This window comes from Eubalaena glacialis, chromosome 2 (genome assembly GCF_028564815.1).
Source record: "Eubalaena glacialis isolate mEubGla1 chromosome 2, mEubGla1.1.hap2.+ XY, whole genome shotgun sequence".
Lineage (NCBI taxonomy): Eukaryota > Metazoa > Chordata > Mammalia > Artiodactyla > Balaenidae > Eubalaena > Eubalaena glacialis.
In genome coordinates, this window is record NC_083717.1 from 127,729,540 (window position 1) to 127,748,580 (window position 19,041).

The 19,041-nt window shown below is 31.6% G+C and overlaps 1 protein-coding gene across 4 annotated transcripts in view; it reads right to left on the reverse strand.

The window, feature by feature from the left end:
- STRN3 (striatin 3) overlaps positions 1 to 19,041 on the reverse strand; it is a 112,833-nt gene that overhangs the window by 14,837 nt on the left and 78,955 nt on the right. For 2 of the 4 annotated variants that reach the window (XM_061180751.1, XM_061180750.1), the window contains exons 8-12: positions 15,692 to 15,802; positions 2,525 to 2,658; positions 1,020 to 1,195; positions 783 to 830; positions 366 to 487 (exon numbers count right to left, since the gene is read on the reverse strand). In XM_061180751.1, the coding sequence (XP_061036734.1) occupies positions 366 to 487; positions 783 to 830; positions 1,020 to 1,195; positions 2,525 to 2,658; positions 15,692 to 15,802 (591 nt within the window). Of the gene's footprint in view, positions 1 to 365; positions 488 to 782; positions 831 to 1,019; positions 1,196 to 2,524; positions 2,659 to 6,827; positions 6,966 to 15,691; positions 15,803 to 19,041 lie in introns of all 4 variants that reach the window. The other 2 variants (XM_061180753.1, XM_061180752.1) reach the window with 2 other exon arrangements.

Consider the following 19,041-nt stretch of genomic DNA (forward strand, 5'->3'; position numbering starts at 1 on the left):
ACTCTTATGTCCCTAATTTGTTTCTATCGTCTCCCACTAAATATTTTTTGAACTACATAAAGTATTTAAGTTTTAAAAATTATTCCCTATATTAAAATTTATTCTTTCTGTAACTAGTACTGAAATTAATGTTTTAATTAATACAGTTTTTAATTTTTGAACACCATAGAGGAAGTACCAACTTGCAGGCTAAAACATTCATGACATGATATTTCTTAATTTTTCTCTTTAATAAAGCACATTACTAGTAAATGGAAGGACTAAATGAAGAGACTAATACATATTTAAATAATCTTATAATATTTGAGGTGATTATTTTTGCAGCCCCATTCACTTTAAAAAAACATCTTGAGCCTTTTACTTACCATATGTATCATATGGATCCACATTAGGACTAGGCATATTCCACCACTGGATAGTTGCATCAATACCACCACTAAAACACTGTTCTCCATTAGAACTAATAGCTAATGATAGAACAGGACCACTATTATAGGAAAAGAGGAAAGAAATTACTTATAAAGCCTAAGAAGAAACTCATATCTGCACCCCCCAACCTCTCTCTAAATTTATGTGGTATCTAAAACTGTTTAGGTAAACATGTACATTTGAACAGTACTGATTATATTCTAATACAATTATTAATCAAATGAAATATTGTTCAGTATGTCTTTCCTAATATAAAACAAATATTATGAGAAAATTATAAGGTTTTACAATTGATAAATAATGGTTAACAATAACTATGGTTGTTAATTAAGTCCTAATTCAATAAAACTTACATGTGGGCCCTAAATGTGTAGATAGGCTCTACATCTAAAGAGGCACTCCTAAAAGAGGGGGAAAAAAAGGGTGGGGGGGGGGAGAAGATAAATAATGGTAAATCATTGGTTGATATACAAGAGTCATTAGGAAAGATCAAATGAGTACATAAAAGATATGGGACCATAAAGAATAATAATTATTTACAATTAGCAAATTTGGAAGGAAAAAAAATAGGCTAACATTAAAATACTTGCTTTTTGGCAGGAACTGTTTTTTGCAAGTTCCAAAGTTTCAGAGTATGGTCCTCAGAGGCAGTAACCAGCACAGGTTCTACAGGATGAAAAGCTAATGCCCGTACTCCATCAAAATGGCTACGTAGTGTATACTTGGGATTCCATGTCTTTCGAAAGGCATCTTTATTGGCAGGCAACTAAAAAGAAAGAGTGCAATATTTAGTGGTAAAAGTAGTTAATTGATAGGCATGTGGAATTTTTGTTTGTTTTGGCGTGTTTAAAATATATATTCAAAACTGCTTTGCTAAAATAAAATGTCCAGTGGAAATTTAGTATACCTTAAAAACTTTATAACAAATCTTTATCATTTAATAAGAACTAAGAAGAATAATTTCATTAGCTTTCAAATACTTAGATCAAATGAGTCCCTTAATCTGTTTTACCTAATCATCAGGGTAAACCCAAAGTCCTATTAAACATCAAATGAGAACAAAAACAAAACAAAACAAAAAAACTACCATGCTGCAATACTTTACATGAAAACAATAAAAATTATATAAATTACTACTAAAAATCCAAGGGTACAACATTAACAATACAGCTGTCATTTAGAAAATCAGCATGTGATATTTTTCAAGGCAGCAAGTTAAAGTACTTTCCAAAAGTCTGAACTAAAGACACTTTATTGATATTGATAAGAGGTTAATCTTTTTACCTTCATTTCTCCATCTGTAAAGATAGGCTGTGAAACCACTTCTAAAGTAGTCAAAAGTTTATTGGAATTTAGTTGCTTATATACTTTAAAAGTATTAATGAGAATAATCCAGCCCACCAAGGCTGATGTCTCTAAAAAAGCATGCTAACATAAGTATAAAATGTGGAAAAAAGGACTTTGTTATAAAAGGAAAAAAATTAATTTGCTGAAAAACTGCAAATTCACTAATACAAAATCTAAACAAGTATAGTTAACTCTCAATTGAGTGTTTGTCTATAAAAAATTTAATCCAAGACTAGTTTCACCTCTAACACTGTCCTTCCCACGTCCTCTCCATCCTCTCCCCATCCCTCAAATGAAGGACTAAATGTTCAGGAAATGACAAACTAACTCTAACATTATCCTTTAAAAAAAAAGTTCAACAATAAAACGTGTTTTTTAAGAATTATCCTGAAGGCAAATAAGTGATTCGGGTTACCTATTTTTCTCTTGTTAACAGCAAAATATGGCTTAATTTAAGTAGGTAATTGAGAGTTGACTACTCAGGTAGATATTTATCAACCAATATTTTAAGGTAATCAATCACCCCAAACTCCTAACTAATCCACCACAATACCTAAGAAAAAATTTAAACACCACAAAGAAAGTAGTTATAAGAAAAAAACTACATGTCACTTCAAATAAACACAATGTCACACTTAAACTTATCTTTTCCATGCACCTTGACATTAATTCTGTTTTATAAGTGTTTCCAAAAAATAAGGAGCCTTCTATTAAATCATTAAAAAATTAAAAATAAAACTGCACTTACATCATAACTATAGTCTGCATCATTTGTTACCGTCAAGTCTGCAAGGTCTCCAAGGCCCAGTACACTTAACAAAACATCATCAGAACCCATAATAAATGACTTGCCTCCTCCAGATGGAAACGTTATTGGTTCAGCTATAAAGAACAAAACCGCTTCTTAAATGCTGAAAAATCATACAGTACAAGACAATATTGTGGGGGAAATGTAAGCACTTAACAGTTACAATATTCAGTAATATAATTAATTTTTTTCCCACTTCCCTCATTTCTTCCACTCAAAAAATCCTATTACTGTGTAGTAATAAACAAGTGTTTATTTTGGAACTGAGCATAATTTCCCACAAATCAAATGTGCACTAGATATATTATTTCAGGGTGGGAGGTGGGGCACAAAAGCTTTGTCTATTTACATCACGTATCACTTTGGTACAACTATAATTACAGTATTTTTAAAACATAATAGGTTGTTGCTAAGTCCTTTTGCTTTCTATCATATTTGCTTGAAAGTGCTAGGTATTCTAGTCCCTGGTAAAAATTAATATAAGTATTCACATGTAAATGGTTTCCAGTCTGCAATACAGTGTATCAGTTTACTGAAGTGAAGCCTTAAATTGCTCAGATTTCTTCAGTAACAGCAATGGTCTAGGAAAAGGGCAGTTCTATCATCACTGTCCGTTTCCTTTCCCTAGAAGGTTAATGTATGTGATCTTCAGAATGGCTTCCAGCTTTCAAACTTCGACTATGTTTTTTTATATTAACTTCCCTTTTATTTACCATTATACTTCTAAAATAAAATAACTAATCTATCCTGACTATGGATAGCACTTTAAACTTCTGATACTTGGACCAATTAAAATCAAACACTGCCATAATTAGAATAACTACACTACTATATATTTTGCTATTACAGTTATAGTATAAGCAATAATTCTCCGTATCATTTCAAACATGCTTTGAAAGCAAAATTTTAATCTTAAAATACAAGGGGAAAGTACATAAATCATTGTAATACAAAACAACTCAACATATCAATACATATTAAAATCCATGAGCAAATTTAAAAGGGAAACATAAAAATTCAAGCTATTTATCAATTTTGAAAAATTCCTATAAAAGATGATATAAATTTAATACACTATAGGAAACATAACAGATGTCATAAAATTTGTCAGTCATCACTAATACTACTGAAAATATTCTGAGAAGATACAAGTCAACTTCTCCTAGATAGATATATACCATGGCAAAAGTAAAATTCATCCTTATTTAGAATATCTTATTATTTATTAAAGTAATCTGTAATATCAAAGTAAGCTATATAATTTGATTCAAATAGGGTCCTGAATGACATTTCTAAAATGAAGCTGTGTGTCAGCAACTGATATAGGGTAAATCGGATAGAAAATACACACAGGGATAGTAGTATTTAATTAATTTTATAATTACTATACCTACTGAATCTAAATAACCTATAGCATTGATCCTTCCTACCAGTATCTAGTATGCAGTTATTGGTAATACCAGAAGCAGCTGAGAATTATAAAATCAATAGTTTAAAATTATGTTTAAGAACAATTATATAAAATTCATTAGGTATTACTTTCTCAAAGCATTTTTAGCCAGTACAAGGACATGTTTTTCTTTTAAGCTCAGAATTTGTTTCTAAGACAAGTTAGAACAAAATGCCACAATTCCTCCCACTCACAATTATACAAACACTCAATAACAGAACTTTTGATAAAAGCCCAATAAAGTATTGGTAACTTTAACATGGTAACTAATTATTCTGCATTATTACATATTCTTTTTGCAGAGATATTTCTTATCAGTTACTGACCAATTTAAGAGCATGTGAAGGGAAGTGTCTAAGCAATATTAGCTAGTTTTATTAGAGTTTTAGATTAATTGTATTAAATAAAAAGTATACCAATTTCTAATTAATCACATAACTACAATTCTCTATCTCTAGACACATATATCCATTTATATATAGCAAGCTATCCTGCTCACTCAGCATTTACTACATATACATCTTGGTGAAAAAAATCTTTTAAGCTGTATTTCTCCTTTCCACAATCACCCATTACTGTGGCATATAGCAATCATAATAAATACTCAATTTATCCGCCCTTGTTTCTTTGCAGAGGGAATTAATTTCTATTCTATAAATTCATTTTATTAATGTTAACATAATTACCTACAGCACATGATTACATAAGCATAAAAATGTTATTAGCAATTCAAAGAAAAATTATTAAAAGGAGCAGTTTTTAATGATATAAATTATGATACCTTTTATTAGATAGCCTAAAAGATTTCATCAAGCAATTTAAGAAAACTATTATCATATTACCATTTCCCTTTACAGAAATCTTAGGGTCTACAAAATGAGGTCTTACAACGAGGTCCTTTGTGTACTTTTAAAATTAATCCTCCTTTTTATGGACACTAATGACCAAGGAAACCTGTAGCTCACATATCAAACTCTTCCTATCTCCTTCAATTTTATCAAATCTAAAGAACACAGCTCAGTAACTGATTCCATCCATGCCAGTGGCAACATGGTATACTTAAGTCTTAACTAAAAATAGTCTGAAATGTTGTAATGTGTAAGTTTCTCTCCTTGAAAACAGACATTTTTTTCTTTATAAAATGAGGCATGGCACGGCCTTCAATAGGAATGCATAAAGTTGGAGATGGCCACTGAAAATAAGAGATTATGAACTCTAATGTTCCCTTCTTAGCTCTAAGTCAAAGCTGAACTTAAATCTTTTTTAGTAACAAATTCTAATAATATTTACCCTTTAAAAAGTGTAATAAGGTTATGCTTATCTTCCCACCTCCTAGACCTTCCACTATTAATAGTCAGATCACTGACTTACATTTTTTTCCTTAAAAAGCACAATTAGACACAAACACACATACAAGTTCTAAATTGGTTTTTGTGCAGCATGAGTCTTGACTGGTGTTTTTCTATAGGTCATTGGTTTGAAACATTTAAAAGGGTCCCTAATTCCTGCTAATATGGCCTTGCCTTAAGCTGTAAAATCTGCAGTTTATGTACAGTGTTAACTACAAAAATTTTAGCAAGTTTTCCTATGCACTGTTTGGTAAACCATTACTAAATGCATAAAATGAAGAATAATGGAGCTGGTATATGCATTTTAGAAAATACTTCCTAAAGTAAAACAGGAAAATAGCTTAACAGTGAGAAAGAGATCTAGGAAAAATCAATAGACTTCTACTTTTCCTGTTGCTTTTCATGCTTTAATATGTTTTGTTTTGGTTTTATTATTTTAGTGATTTTCTTTATCCTTCCTCAAATATTCCTAGATTATGGCGAGTGGTAAATGCATGTAGAGATAATTGACTGTAAAGGAAAAATGCAAAATTATTTAACTTTAAGGAAAATGTACTAGTAGAGAACCCTTAGAAGAGAATAAGATGTATTCAAAATTTTTTGACTGGGGTATCAAATTACCTTACAGAGCAAAAGCAGAAATACCAATGAAATTCAATCTATATGCCGAATTATTAGATAATGGATTATCCTTTATATATGTATTATATATCACAATAAACCTTTGGTAAGAATTCAGTCTCATTACTTAGAATTATAACTATCTAGACCTAATTTATAAATTACTCAAGTACATCTACGTATCTTCAGCTAAAATCAATTATGGAAAAAAATGCCTAAATAGTATTTTCATTTCCTGCACATTTCTAGTTTAGGCAAACTTTAGAAAATTCATTACAAGTAGTATATACTTGGTACCAGGTTAAAGAATAATGATGTTGCCTTATTCTAAAATGATTAAATTAGGCAATTGTTTTATATATATATATATATATATATATTTAGAAATAATACATGTAAAGTTCCAAGCACAATGTCTGTCACTTAGTTGTCTCCTAATCGGTGACAGTTATTATTAGTTACTAAATGTAAGCAATATGACAAAATAACTAAATAGTTCTTTTCCATATGTACTATTTCAAGTCTACTATTTCTCTGCTACTAGATCTGTAAGCTAAAGTCACAGTTCAGAAAGGTACTTGGAAATGATATATGAAACAACTCCACCTAACATCAAAAACAAACAAAAAAATCATAAAGACACAGAAGCCAAAAATTTCAAAATCTCTTAGGACAATTACACCAAGAGCTTGCCCAACACCTTCTCTGAAGGTCATATAAACTGATCATTTTAAAACAGCAGCAAGTTTATAATATTAAGGAGATGTGATTTGGAATTAATGTCTTCTGCAATGTAAATAAACATGATAGCTAAATTTTGTACCTTCCTCTGCTCTTGCACCTTCATGATCAGTTCTAGTAGAGGCTGACCTAGACTGATTTATGATTCCTGAAGGGATGAGGGGCAGCTCATCATCTCCCAGATCAGCTATCATGTCGTAGAGTTTTGTCCTGTTGACCCCTGTAAATTAATGTCAGCAGTAGAGGTTCATGTAACAGCTACCGCTTGACTTGCTAGCAGCCTTAAAAACCTACTTACTAACAAAACAGGCTATTTTTAAGAAGTTCCAGTTATAAAAATCTCCAATAATCAAAGATGTCTTCAATTTTCCATACCAACCCCCCCAAATAAATAATTTAAATATTTAAGATATTCACTATTTCTGTGGAGATACATATATACATAAAATTGAGTCTTCTGTCACACAACCAAAGTTCTAAGCTCACAGACACAGAAGGTACCATTAAAACAAAAAATTTTGGTGTTTAAGTTACCATTTAACAGTGTAAAGAATAAAACATGAGTTTTTCCAACTTAATCCATTATTTTAAAACATTAACAAAGAAATTAGTACAAATGATTTTTATGAGGGTGCAACAGTTAACTTTCCCTGTGTTTATGTGGCTATTTTCCTGCCATATTCACACAAACATGTCATTAACAAATCAACTCCAATTTTCCTCAAAATGTTTTTTCACTTTTCCCAAATTTGAAAAACCTGATTTACTCATGAGCTCTCTTAGTTTCTCATCACAGTATAAAAAGTCAACATTGTCATAGGCCATAACTTTAAGGAGAGAATTTCAGCTGTTGCATGGATAATTCAGGCCCAAATATGCAAAACTCAGTAGCATCTACAGTACTGTGGGATCTCTTTAACTGTGAAATTCAGAAATGACAGGAGAATCATTTCTCTTATGTATTTTGAAAGAAAACAGTTTTAAGAATGTCAGAAAAAATAATTTGAAAAGACAAAAGAAAATGCTTTATAGTCAATATAAAGTAAAAACAATTAAAATAGGCAAATCCAAGGCCACACTTTATGACCTTATTTACTAATGTCAACATTAATGGACTAATTAGACTACATAATTATTAAATTTCACTATGGCTATGAGAATATTAGTAATTCTATAGGAACTATCATTCATTTATGTATCCCTAACAGAATGCCAGATAGTGAGATTATAAGGCTTAATGGAAATAGGTGGAATCTTATACATTTATTAACTCTGTTTCACAGTAATCCCTAACTTCTTAGAAATGCTTAAGCAACTCTACTGTATGCAAAATGTCAAGTAGTCTGAATTTCCTAAAGTAATTATAATGGAGAAACTCATTTATTATCTGAGGATTTTCCCCCTGACAATGAAGTGACTGTAAACAAATTCTCTAATAAATGAAAAACTACCAACCGGAAGTCTAACCATCAGTGAAATTCAACATGAAAGAAGATGAATGCTATCCTTTCTCACAAAATAGCTCTCCTTTATAACTTTCCCACTTATGAGTACCAACATCATTGACTTGATTTCTGTTCTTAAAATTCTGCAACCACATCTTTTTTTTTTTTTTTTAATTTATATTTTTGGCTGTGTTGGGTCTTCATTGCTGCTCACGGGCTTTCTCTAGTTGCAGCGAGCAGGGCCTACTCTTTGTTGCAGTGTGCGAGCTTCTCATTGTGGTGGCTTCTCTTGTTGCAGAGCATGGGCTCTAGGCAAGTGGGCTTCAGTAGTTGTGGCACGCGGGCTTCGGTAGTTGTGACACGCAGGCTCAGTAATTGTGGCTCGCGGGCTCTATAGTGCAGGGAAGCCCTGCAACCACATCTTAAGAATTCCTTTTCAACTTATAAATGAGGAGAGGGGGGGAGATTTGTTTTTAAATAGAATCCTCCTTTAAAGTATTCTTCAGGGACTTCCCTGGTGGCACAGTGGTTAAGAATCCGCCTGCCAATGCAGGGGACACGGGTTCGATCCCTGGTCCGGGAAGATCCCACATGCTGCAGAGCAACTAAGCCTGCACGTCACAACTACTGAAGCCTGCGCACCCTAGAGCCCGCAAGCCACAACTACTGAGCCCACGCGTCGCAACTACTAAAGCCCGTGCGCTCTAGGACCCGTGTGCCACAACTACTGAGCCTGTGCTCTGCAGCAAGAGAAGCCACCGCAACGAGAAGCCCGTGCACTGCAACAAAGAGTAGCCCCTGCTCGCCGCAACTAGAGAAAGCCCGTGCACTGCAACAAAGAGTAGCCCCTGCTCGCCGCAACTAGAGAAAGCCCGCGCACAGCAACGAAGACCCAATGCCGCCAAAAGTAAATTTAAAAAATTAAAAATAAATAAAACATATTATAAAAAAAAGTATTCTTCAGATTAATCTCTTTCTTGCTATTGACTTTATTCTAGTCAAAGCTTTCATTCTTATGAATTACTGCAGAAGGTTCCTAATTGGTTTTCCTCTCTCCCAGCTCCATTTGTCTTTAATCAAATTTGAATACTACAGCTAGATTAGTTTTCCAAAATTATCACATTTATCATATCACTCCTTACTCTGAAACCACAAACAGCACTTCAACACTCTTTCAATCAAAGCTAACTAAAATCTTGTACTTAACCCTGTATGTGCTTCATATGTGCTGATCCTATTTTCCTACCCAATCTCATCTTTTAGTGCTCCACAATACAAATCTCCCTAATTTTCAAATCAGAGCAGTTTCCCTATAGTATCAATATTCACCAAGGTTCTTTCTACCATATTTTGTCATATCTGTCCTTACCTATCCCTTAGAAAGGTGAGAATACTTCCTGCACATACTTCCATCTCCTCTGTGAGCCTTTGGCAATCTTTCTCTGCTCACTCTTATCATACTTATGTATACCATAAATTTGACTTTATTAGATACTACTTATAAATAATTTCATCACATGATAGCTAAATATAATAAAGACAAGAAAAAGTTTTATCATTACAGGTAAGTCATATCTTCCTGAACACATGGACTGGGAAATATGGAAGAAAAGGAAAGCAGGAGACAACATGAAAGTTAATTAATGTTCAAACTGAGGATCCCAAATTATATAATTATTACTTTTTTTGGCTTGCATACTATAGCCAAACATTAGTTTCTGTTTGGCACAGTGGCAAGTTTAGGAAAGATGGAATGTCCCTGCTTTAATTCTAGTTTCTCAAAAACTGCTAAAAGATGAAGGCAGATTTCTTAACCAGATGTAACAGTCCTATCCAGCACCTACTTTGTAGAACATCTTTCAACTAACTACATTTAATGCTCCTTCATTCTCTTTCTAAATCTATCCTGTATTCTAAATACAGTAATTGTAATGAAATGCAATTTCAAATAAAAAATTTGAAATCTGATTAGCAATAATGAGAAAACTGTAATCATATTAGTGTAATAGAATGTTATACATAATATTATAAAAATATTCAAGGGCATAATTGAAGACTCATTAAGTATTAATTAAACAAAAGTTGATTCTCAATTATTACTCTAATCTATAGAAGAAATACTCTTTCTAATTATAACACCAAGAAAAACTGTTCTTTTACCACTATGAATAATAAAACAACCCATCTACCTCTTAACCACGGCCATCAAGTCTATACAAATGCACAATCATCTAAACAGAATCTAGGAAAACAAAAAACAGTATGCCATGTATACGCCAAACTATGGACTGACAACTGCTGTGTTAAGTGTTTTTAAATTCACACTCACAAACATACACACTCATGACATGAAATCTATCTTTCCATTACTCTATTATTGTAAGTAAAACAGTAATTTTTTTTTTTTAACTGAATCTACTGTTTTCCCTTTCTCAATCTACTGTTCTCCCTTTGTTAATCAGCCTTATATTCTAAAGTGAAACCAAATGTTTAGCAGGCAATCTGGAAAAGATAAGTTTATTTTAGAATAAGGTTTAGTTATGTCATGTTTGCTTGATCTGTTGTATTTTCTGACTATCATCTTAATTAAAAGAAAGCTCTGACATGACAAATGTCATCTTAAAAAAAAATGACATCACAATATTAAGGAAAAAATAGTTTAGCTGCAAAGTGATTCTGCAGTTTAAAAATGTGTCCTGAAAGAGCATCAAAATACTTTCTCCCCTTTGTCAAAATACCTAAATTATTTTTTGGGGGGAGAAAAAAGAGAAAGAAACCTGAGTTGAAGAGTAGTCTGTTTTAGAAGTGTGAAATTGAAGCCAGAAATATAAAACAACTGCATTTCTTAGCTGAAAATAATATCCCTTAACTATGAAACAACTGTTCGTCTTTGATTTGATGCAAGAAAGAGAATAGTGAACAGTTTTATGGACTCTCTCCAAAACAGAAGCAGGTTAATCATCACAGTCATTTTATAGTATGTGCCAAGGTGCTTTTATAGGCTTACTGAAAGTTATTGCTACAAAATAATAATTTCACCTTAAATGTTCTAAAATGCCTAATATATAGATGATTGGACTTAAATCACAATTTACAAAAATATTGCATTCCCTCTTGACAGTTTGTCATCCTGAATCTGGAATAGCAAACGACAAACACTAATATGAAACTTTTTTTAAAAAAGGAAAACTAGAAAATGATCCAGGGATGCTCATTTATATGTGAATCTTTGAAACAGAAATCTTTTGAAGAAAGGACATGAAATAATCTAATCTTCTTTATAAGCCTCAATTTTATAAGTATAAAATAGCATAGGAATAACAATAAGCAAGAATAAGACTATCTATTAAAGGAAAACATATTACAATCCACAATTTAAACTTTCCACGTTGAAAAACCGAAACAAATACCAAAGTCTTAAAAGATTTTTACCCTCCTCCTTCATACTCTAAATAAAGGTTCCAAATTTCAGATGCTTTACCCTTACTTCAGTTGCTATACACAGTGTGATTTTTGTTATTGATTTACATGTTTTTACTGAGACATAAAATACTGCAAAAAAGGAGACCATAGAAAGCTAGAAAAATCCTATCAGACCAAGATATTAACAAAAGATTAATTCAGAACCCTCCCACTCCCTTTCCCAATTACAGAAAGCTTAGAAATTATTTAAAGATTACAGAAAACAAGAGTTTTAGATTAGATAATAGTATTATATCACTCAAGTCCCCGATTTTCATCATTGTACTGTGGTCATATAGGAGAATGTGTATGCACTAAGGTATCTAAGGAGCAACATGTCTACGACTTACTCAGTTTTCTGAACTGTTCAAAATAATAAAGGTACATATTTAAAGAGAGAAGGGATAAAGCAAATGTAGTAAAATGTTAACATTTAAAGAAACTGTGAAAGTGCATGGAATTCTTTACACTATTTTCTTGCAACTTTTCCTTAAGTTTGAAGTTATGTCAAAATAAAAAGTTACAAGGAAAAGGAAGCTTAACCCTTCTGAAGCTTGAGACCAAAATAACTGTATCAAGTCTCTTTAGTTTCATGGTGTTGACTCTTAGAAATGCTAACAGAAAAAGTAAGAAAAAGAAAAAGAAAATTAATACTGAATTGTATCTACAGTCCAAGGCAAGGATGTCACTTTTATTTTCTTTTGCCTTAGGTGGGAAAAAAGAAGGGTGAAATGGAGTGAACAAACTGGAAGACAGATAAACATTAGCTTCCTGGCTCTTGATTTTAGAAGTCTTTCCATTTTTAAGAGTCAAATCATGGTTGAGTCTTTACAAAGTTAAAAAGTTGGCATTCTCACCACTTTTTTTCCCATTAAAAAAGAAAAAGGCATTTAGATTGGATTATATCTGATTTCATATGGTAAAGTTAGCAAATAATTTTCTTCCCTTTAAGAAGCTGGAAAAAACTCTGTAGAAACTTAGTGCTATGGTCCAACAGGTGTGATTCATTCACATTTTGGAATAAAGAAAAAAAAGAAAAGGCTAAAGTTTATGAATTATTCTAACTTATACAAAGCCACATCTGCGAAAATATCAGAAGAAAACCCAACAAAAATAGATAATAAGAATGCTAAGGAAATTCATGAATTATCTTTTCATGTAAAATTGTATCTTAGCATTAACATGATGTTCTACCTGGATTAAGACCTAAGTTTATTATCCATCAATTAAAAAAAAATTTATTTCCATGGCAGGGATTCAGAGCCAACATTTTCAAAGTGAACTCTATATTCAAGAGCAAAAAAGTTTTTATTTAACTAATTCACAAAGGAAGTGTAAAGAGAAACATAATTTATTATTTCCTAATTATTCACTCCTGAGACACTGTTGGAAACCTCATCTTTATATCTACATACATGGGTAAACTTAAAAGCACTGGTGTTTATAAAAACAGTAAAAATGAGAAACAATCTGAAGGATTAACTATTGGAGGCTAGGTTAAATCCACAAAATGCAATACTATGTAACCACTAAAATTATATTTTATTTAGATGACTATGAAAATTAAGAAAAAATGAGTTAAAAACAATATGATATTCTTGTTGGAAATTGTTAAAGGAGGTTTATGTATAAAGACATTTAGAAAAAGTTGGAAGAATATATGCCAAATATTAATCTCTGAGTTGTAGGACTGAAGGTGATTTTTACTTTTTTGTGTCTCTACATACTACTTGTATTGCTTGAATCATAAGCATGTGCTATTTTTATGGCTATATAAAGTTAGTTCTTTTTTTTTTTTTTTGAGAAAACAGATACAAAATCAAAATTAAAGGGGACTGGTTGAATAACACAGTACACATTTTGGTAATAAAATCGTATTGAGACATGAGAACCTCAGGGCATGGCTCTGAGGTCTCCAGCTCCTGATTTAATCAGAGTAGTTCTCTTTCACCCATTTCACATATTAGGTTCTGCAATATTCTGCTTGACAACAGGGTAGCTTGGTATAAAGAAATTGGAAAACGTTATACAGTGGAATATTTATTGACATGAAATGGTATTTTCTGTGAACTGTTAGCTAAGTAGGCAAATAACAAAACTGTGCATATTATGATCCTACTAAAGAAAATTAATTAAATTAAAATTTTATGGGGATTTTAGACTTTAGTTTTAGTTCATCTGTTTCTAATAGTTCTTAATTAAACAGGTATTTTTTTCAATAAAAAACATTTTTTAGAAAAATGTAAAACCTACAAATAAAAAACCTTAAGTTGACTTATATCTTCTTTCTAAACCTCAAAAAGGTACAGGCATATCTTGGATATATTGAGGGTTCAGTTCCAGACCATTGCAATAAAGCAAATATCACAATAAAGCGAGTCACATGAATATTCTGGTTTCCTGGTGCATATAAAAGCTATGTGTACACTATACTGTACTGTATTAAGTGTGCAACAGAATTATGTCTCTAAAAAATGTACATACTTTAATTTAAAATACTCTATTGCTAAAAAAAATGCAGGGTTGCCACAAATCTTCAATTTGCAAAAAAAAAAAAAAAAAAAATGTGTATAGATCTAAACACATTCTATCAGGAAAAAAATGGGGTATCTATATTTTAAATTAAAAGCAACACTACCTAGCATTTTCTTAAGAAATCTTCAGCAGGTAAGTCAGTTTATGAATAACATACAGAAAATAAGTGATGTAATATTCAAATAAACTACTTTATTTCTTTAAAAAAAGATCTAAACCCTAAAATTCTAATGTCATCGTGTCTATATTAAAATGGTCAATCATGCAAAAGTACTTTTATACTCAACATGCAATAATTATATAGGTAAGTGATGTTAGAGTTGAACACAGTCCCTGCCCAGCATTAAACATTTTTAAATACTGTAAGCAGTTCAACATAAAATATGAAACTTCTTAGAGAACAGTTTGTCTTTTTATTCACATGCAATAACATAAATAAGCATAAGGTTATAAAAGTGCACAACACGTAAAATCCCCCAAATTCCTTATTTACCTCCACAATAAATTAAACCATTCAAAAACTGCTTCACTGAAGGAAACTTACACCCTTTTCCACTGCAACTGCCATTTCATAAATTAATATATTTGTCACCAGAGAAAGGAATATGAAAGAATGCCTATATGGGTTTTTGCCATTGAAATCTACTGTTTTCTCCTACACACAGTCAAAAAATTTAGACTGGCAGGATTCAATGGCCAGTTCAAAATAAAGTTCCCCAAAAATAAACTTCAGTTTCTCCATTTAATACTCATAGGTCTGAAGATGATTTTCATACGGCTGTTCTTAAGCTTGATTCACAAAATGGAAATGAATTACTTCTTTGAGATGTGCTGTAGCCAAATTTATACTTTTACAATATATTGGTCAGGATATTAACAATGAAAAATACACTGAGGCACCCAAAGACACTCAGCTATTGACCAAACAAACCCTACTGCTACCACTACCCTCTCCCTCTGGCCTTACTCCATCAGAGTAGCCAAGAAAATACTACCTAGGAGAGCTTTTTTTTTTGCTACTGTTGTTGTTTGTGGTTGGATTAAGGCCAGAAAGCACAAACTATGGAAAGGGCTTTCCTATTCACTGTATTTTGGAATTCTCAAACTAAGAAATGTAACCTGGACATGAGCTGGTTATAGCAGTAATATCCTATGTATCAACAATACAGAAATTTATACTTTCTTCCTTTTGAACAGATTTCTATTATTTTTCATCCCAAGGCCAATATTCCTTACAGTTTGGTAAACTTTTTAAAGCTTAAAATACAGACAAAAACCTTGAAATCTTTCCTTCATCCTTACCCACATATTTAAAATGATTTCCCACTTGATCAATAACACAACCTAAATTATATTCAAATAAATTTCAATTATACAACAGACAAAGTTTAAAGTTAGTTGTCCCCTTTATGAAACAAAAAGAAGTAGACAAAAAATCAGAACTGAAGAATTTTTTTTTTCTCAAAGATTGGTATACAAAAATTATAATAGAATCTGCACTTACTCTTTACCCCTTTCTTCCCCTTTCGTTCCTTCTTGTACTGTTCCTTCAGTTTACTTATTAGTCCCTGGTCTACATCCCAAACCTCAGTAGTTGGGGAGAGGTCATCTTTATCTACATGCAGCATATTATTAAAAGAAAAAAAATCAGCAGTTGGCAATGCAAGCTGTTGGCAGTAAACTGTTATAGCTTTATAAAATAATAAAAATGTACTAATAGCATATATTCAAAGTACTTTAAAGGTGCAGTCTCAGTTTTGGTATTCACAACTCAAACTCTAAAAACTCACCTAATATGTTTCTAAACATTTAATACCACTAACAAAAGTTAAATGGTGCTTCATTTCTATGAATCACAAATTTGAAGGTTATTATTCTTTCAATAACTGATATTCTTACAATGGACTGACATTAGAAATCTAATGTTATACAAAAATAGATCACTGCATATTTATAAAAATGTTAATAAAAAATTATTCAGCCAGCATCATAAAAGCAAATGAATGAATTACATGCGAACTACTCATAAAAGTGCAAGCTAGAAAGGTCAGTGCCGTTTTATTGATGAAAATATTCATGCACCTTCTGTCACATTGATTCTGCATGCACAAAATAACTGTACTAATGGAGAGGCATTCTAGTCCAATATAATACATACATATATTCCAAACTACGATGTCTCGAATAATCCATACAAAGCATTCAGAGAATCCCACCTCTGCCCCCACCCCACCCAAACAGTTCAACATCTCATTACCTTCTTCCATTGGTCTACAACTAAGATTAGCAAAAAAACCCAAAAAAACAAAACTCAAATTCCACTGAAGAACTTTTTAAGAGTTGATATTTCTAGGGTAAGATAAAAGCAGTGACAAGTATGGAGAAGTGAAAACATACATTGCTGTTCATCTGCTAAGGATGATACTTCAGCTATTTTAGGTGAATAAACAAATCCGTATTTGTTTCAAGTAAATACTTGTGCCTAGAATAAATTTACCCTATAGTAAACTAAAGGAAAAACAGCATTAAAAAGAAGTAGAATAAAAATATGTCTATTCGAATTATTTTAGGCATTAAAGGCTTTTCCATCCTTTAAGTTTTAAACTTACTGTTTAAGTTGAAAGCTGTTATTAGGCAGTTTAACATTTTGTTACAGAACAACTAAGAGTTTATTTAACCCTACTATTAAATAAAAATTATACCAAAACACATAGGCTAAGTCAATCAAGAAGACTGACATAAGAGGAAGATTTTAGAGAAAACATACTTTAAAAATTTTTGTTAACTCATTATATTCTGGCTTACAAGCCTTATAAACTCCCTAGGACTCACTGATTGCATCTATACAGTGGACATAAAAAAAGCCTTTTTTCTTTATAGATAGTTGTATGTAGTAAACATAAAAAATTCTCATATTTAAATGGTACACAGGGAAATTCCCTGGCAGTCCACTGGTTAGGACTCGGTGCTTTCACTGCCGGGGCCCGGGTTCGATCCCTGGTTGAAGAACCACGATCCCGCAAGCCAAAGGTACATAGAAATTCAATTTACTGTACCTTGAGCTTTTCCTACTATAATTGTCATCACTTCCTCCCTTATGGTACTATGATCTTAGGTAGTCGATATGTAAAAAGCTAAATCCAAAAATTTGCTAACTTGAATTACCTGAAACTAGGTTGATCAAGCCTGAAATTTACACATGATTGTCAAATCTGCAAACTGTAATACTGTTTGTAATACAGTTGTAATAATGATTTAAAGAGAAAATCCACTTTTCATGTACTCTAATCATGAAAACAATGCTATATCAGGAATCCATTCTGTCACTTTATCAAATACTCTAAGAAAAAATGTGATCTAAAGAATTAATCACTTGTACTCATCTTAATAAAACTAACAATTCTTATTTTTAAAAGTGACAAATGGACACATTTTGAGCAAACTTTGTTAAACCTCATAGAAACAACAACAAAAAATTTAAGTGGTATATACTTTACACAGGAAGTTAGATAAAACAGTAAAGTTTAATAAGTTTTTTAAAAGACCTCTGTAGAAAAATAAAGCTGTGAATAGCTCTAACTGGAGTAGCAACGGGTAGTGAAGTGAAAAAGCAAAGGGAACAAAAAAGGGTAAGCTTAAGAAAAATACAAATACTACTTGCAAGGTAACCTCAAATCTAGAAAACAAAGGTAAACTTAAGGCAGTGCAAAGAAAAGGTTGGTGAATGTATATGTGCACAAACATCCTGAAACTTGCCTGGTAGGTAACAGCTGATTTGATATTACTTATAAGAAATAGTTAAGAGCTAAAGGGAAGAAGCAGCGTAATCTTCTACATATTAATTCTGTTTTTAAAAAATCTAGGGGAAAAAAAAAACACCAAGAAATGAGGTTGAATTTTGTTTAAAAGAAAACACAAATATGCACCAAAAAAATGACCCTTGACAACTCAAAACCACAAAGGCCTAAAATTTTGTCATGGTGATTCTAACTACCAAAGCAAAGGAATTATACAAATCTACTTAATATAGCATAAATTGGTAACTAACTTTATGCAAATATTCAGTACTTTATTCATTATATTTAAATACAAACATTTGGTATTTTGTAGTCCTATATATTCTACAGACCACAGTTTCAAAGTGTACGAGACAATAACTAAATAACCTTAAAATGCCTAGTCTCCATGAGAGAAATACCGAAATTAGAAATGCTCACTAATATTTCTGATTATGCCAAGAAGTAAAAACTACTAAAATTAAACCCAGACTACCTAATGTAGATGACAGAAGAAAAAGATTTAAAAGCTTTCTAAAAGCAGTGGTTTCATAGGATAAAAGGATTCAAAATTAGGTACCCGAGTAGACTGCTAGTATACAAAATAAAAAATAACATAGATTATCCAATGTGGGTGAATATTGGGATGTTTCATTATGACAAACTATTTACTTTAAAAAACAACAACTGTGTCCTTTACCCAGTAATTTAAATCTGAAAAGCATCACCTTCCCATTTGTAAGTAAATTCAAATTTTAAGTAAATGAATTAAATAAATATAAAGGGGTATTTGTATATCCAGCCCCTTTGTTTTGAAAAAAACTGAGTATGACACCTGTTGAGTAAAAATGATAAATTCAAAATCAATGCATAGATCCTTTGATAGTTTTCATTTCTTAAGGAAAGAAACTACTTGAACCATTTTGTTCTTAACAGAGTCCTTTCCTTCTCAAGAACTTAAAATGCTTTAAAGGTGTTTTAGACTTGTCCGGAAGGAAGAGACTTTGTCGGTTACTTCCAATTACACAAGAAGATTCAGGTCACTCTCAAATATTAACAGTAAAAGTAAATAAAGTAT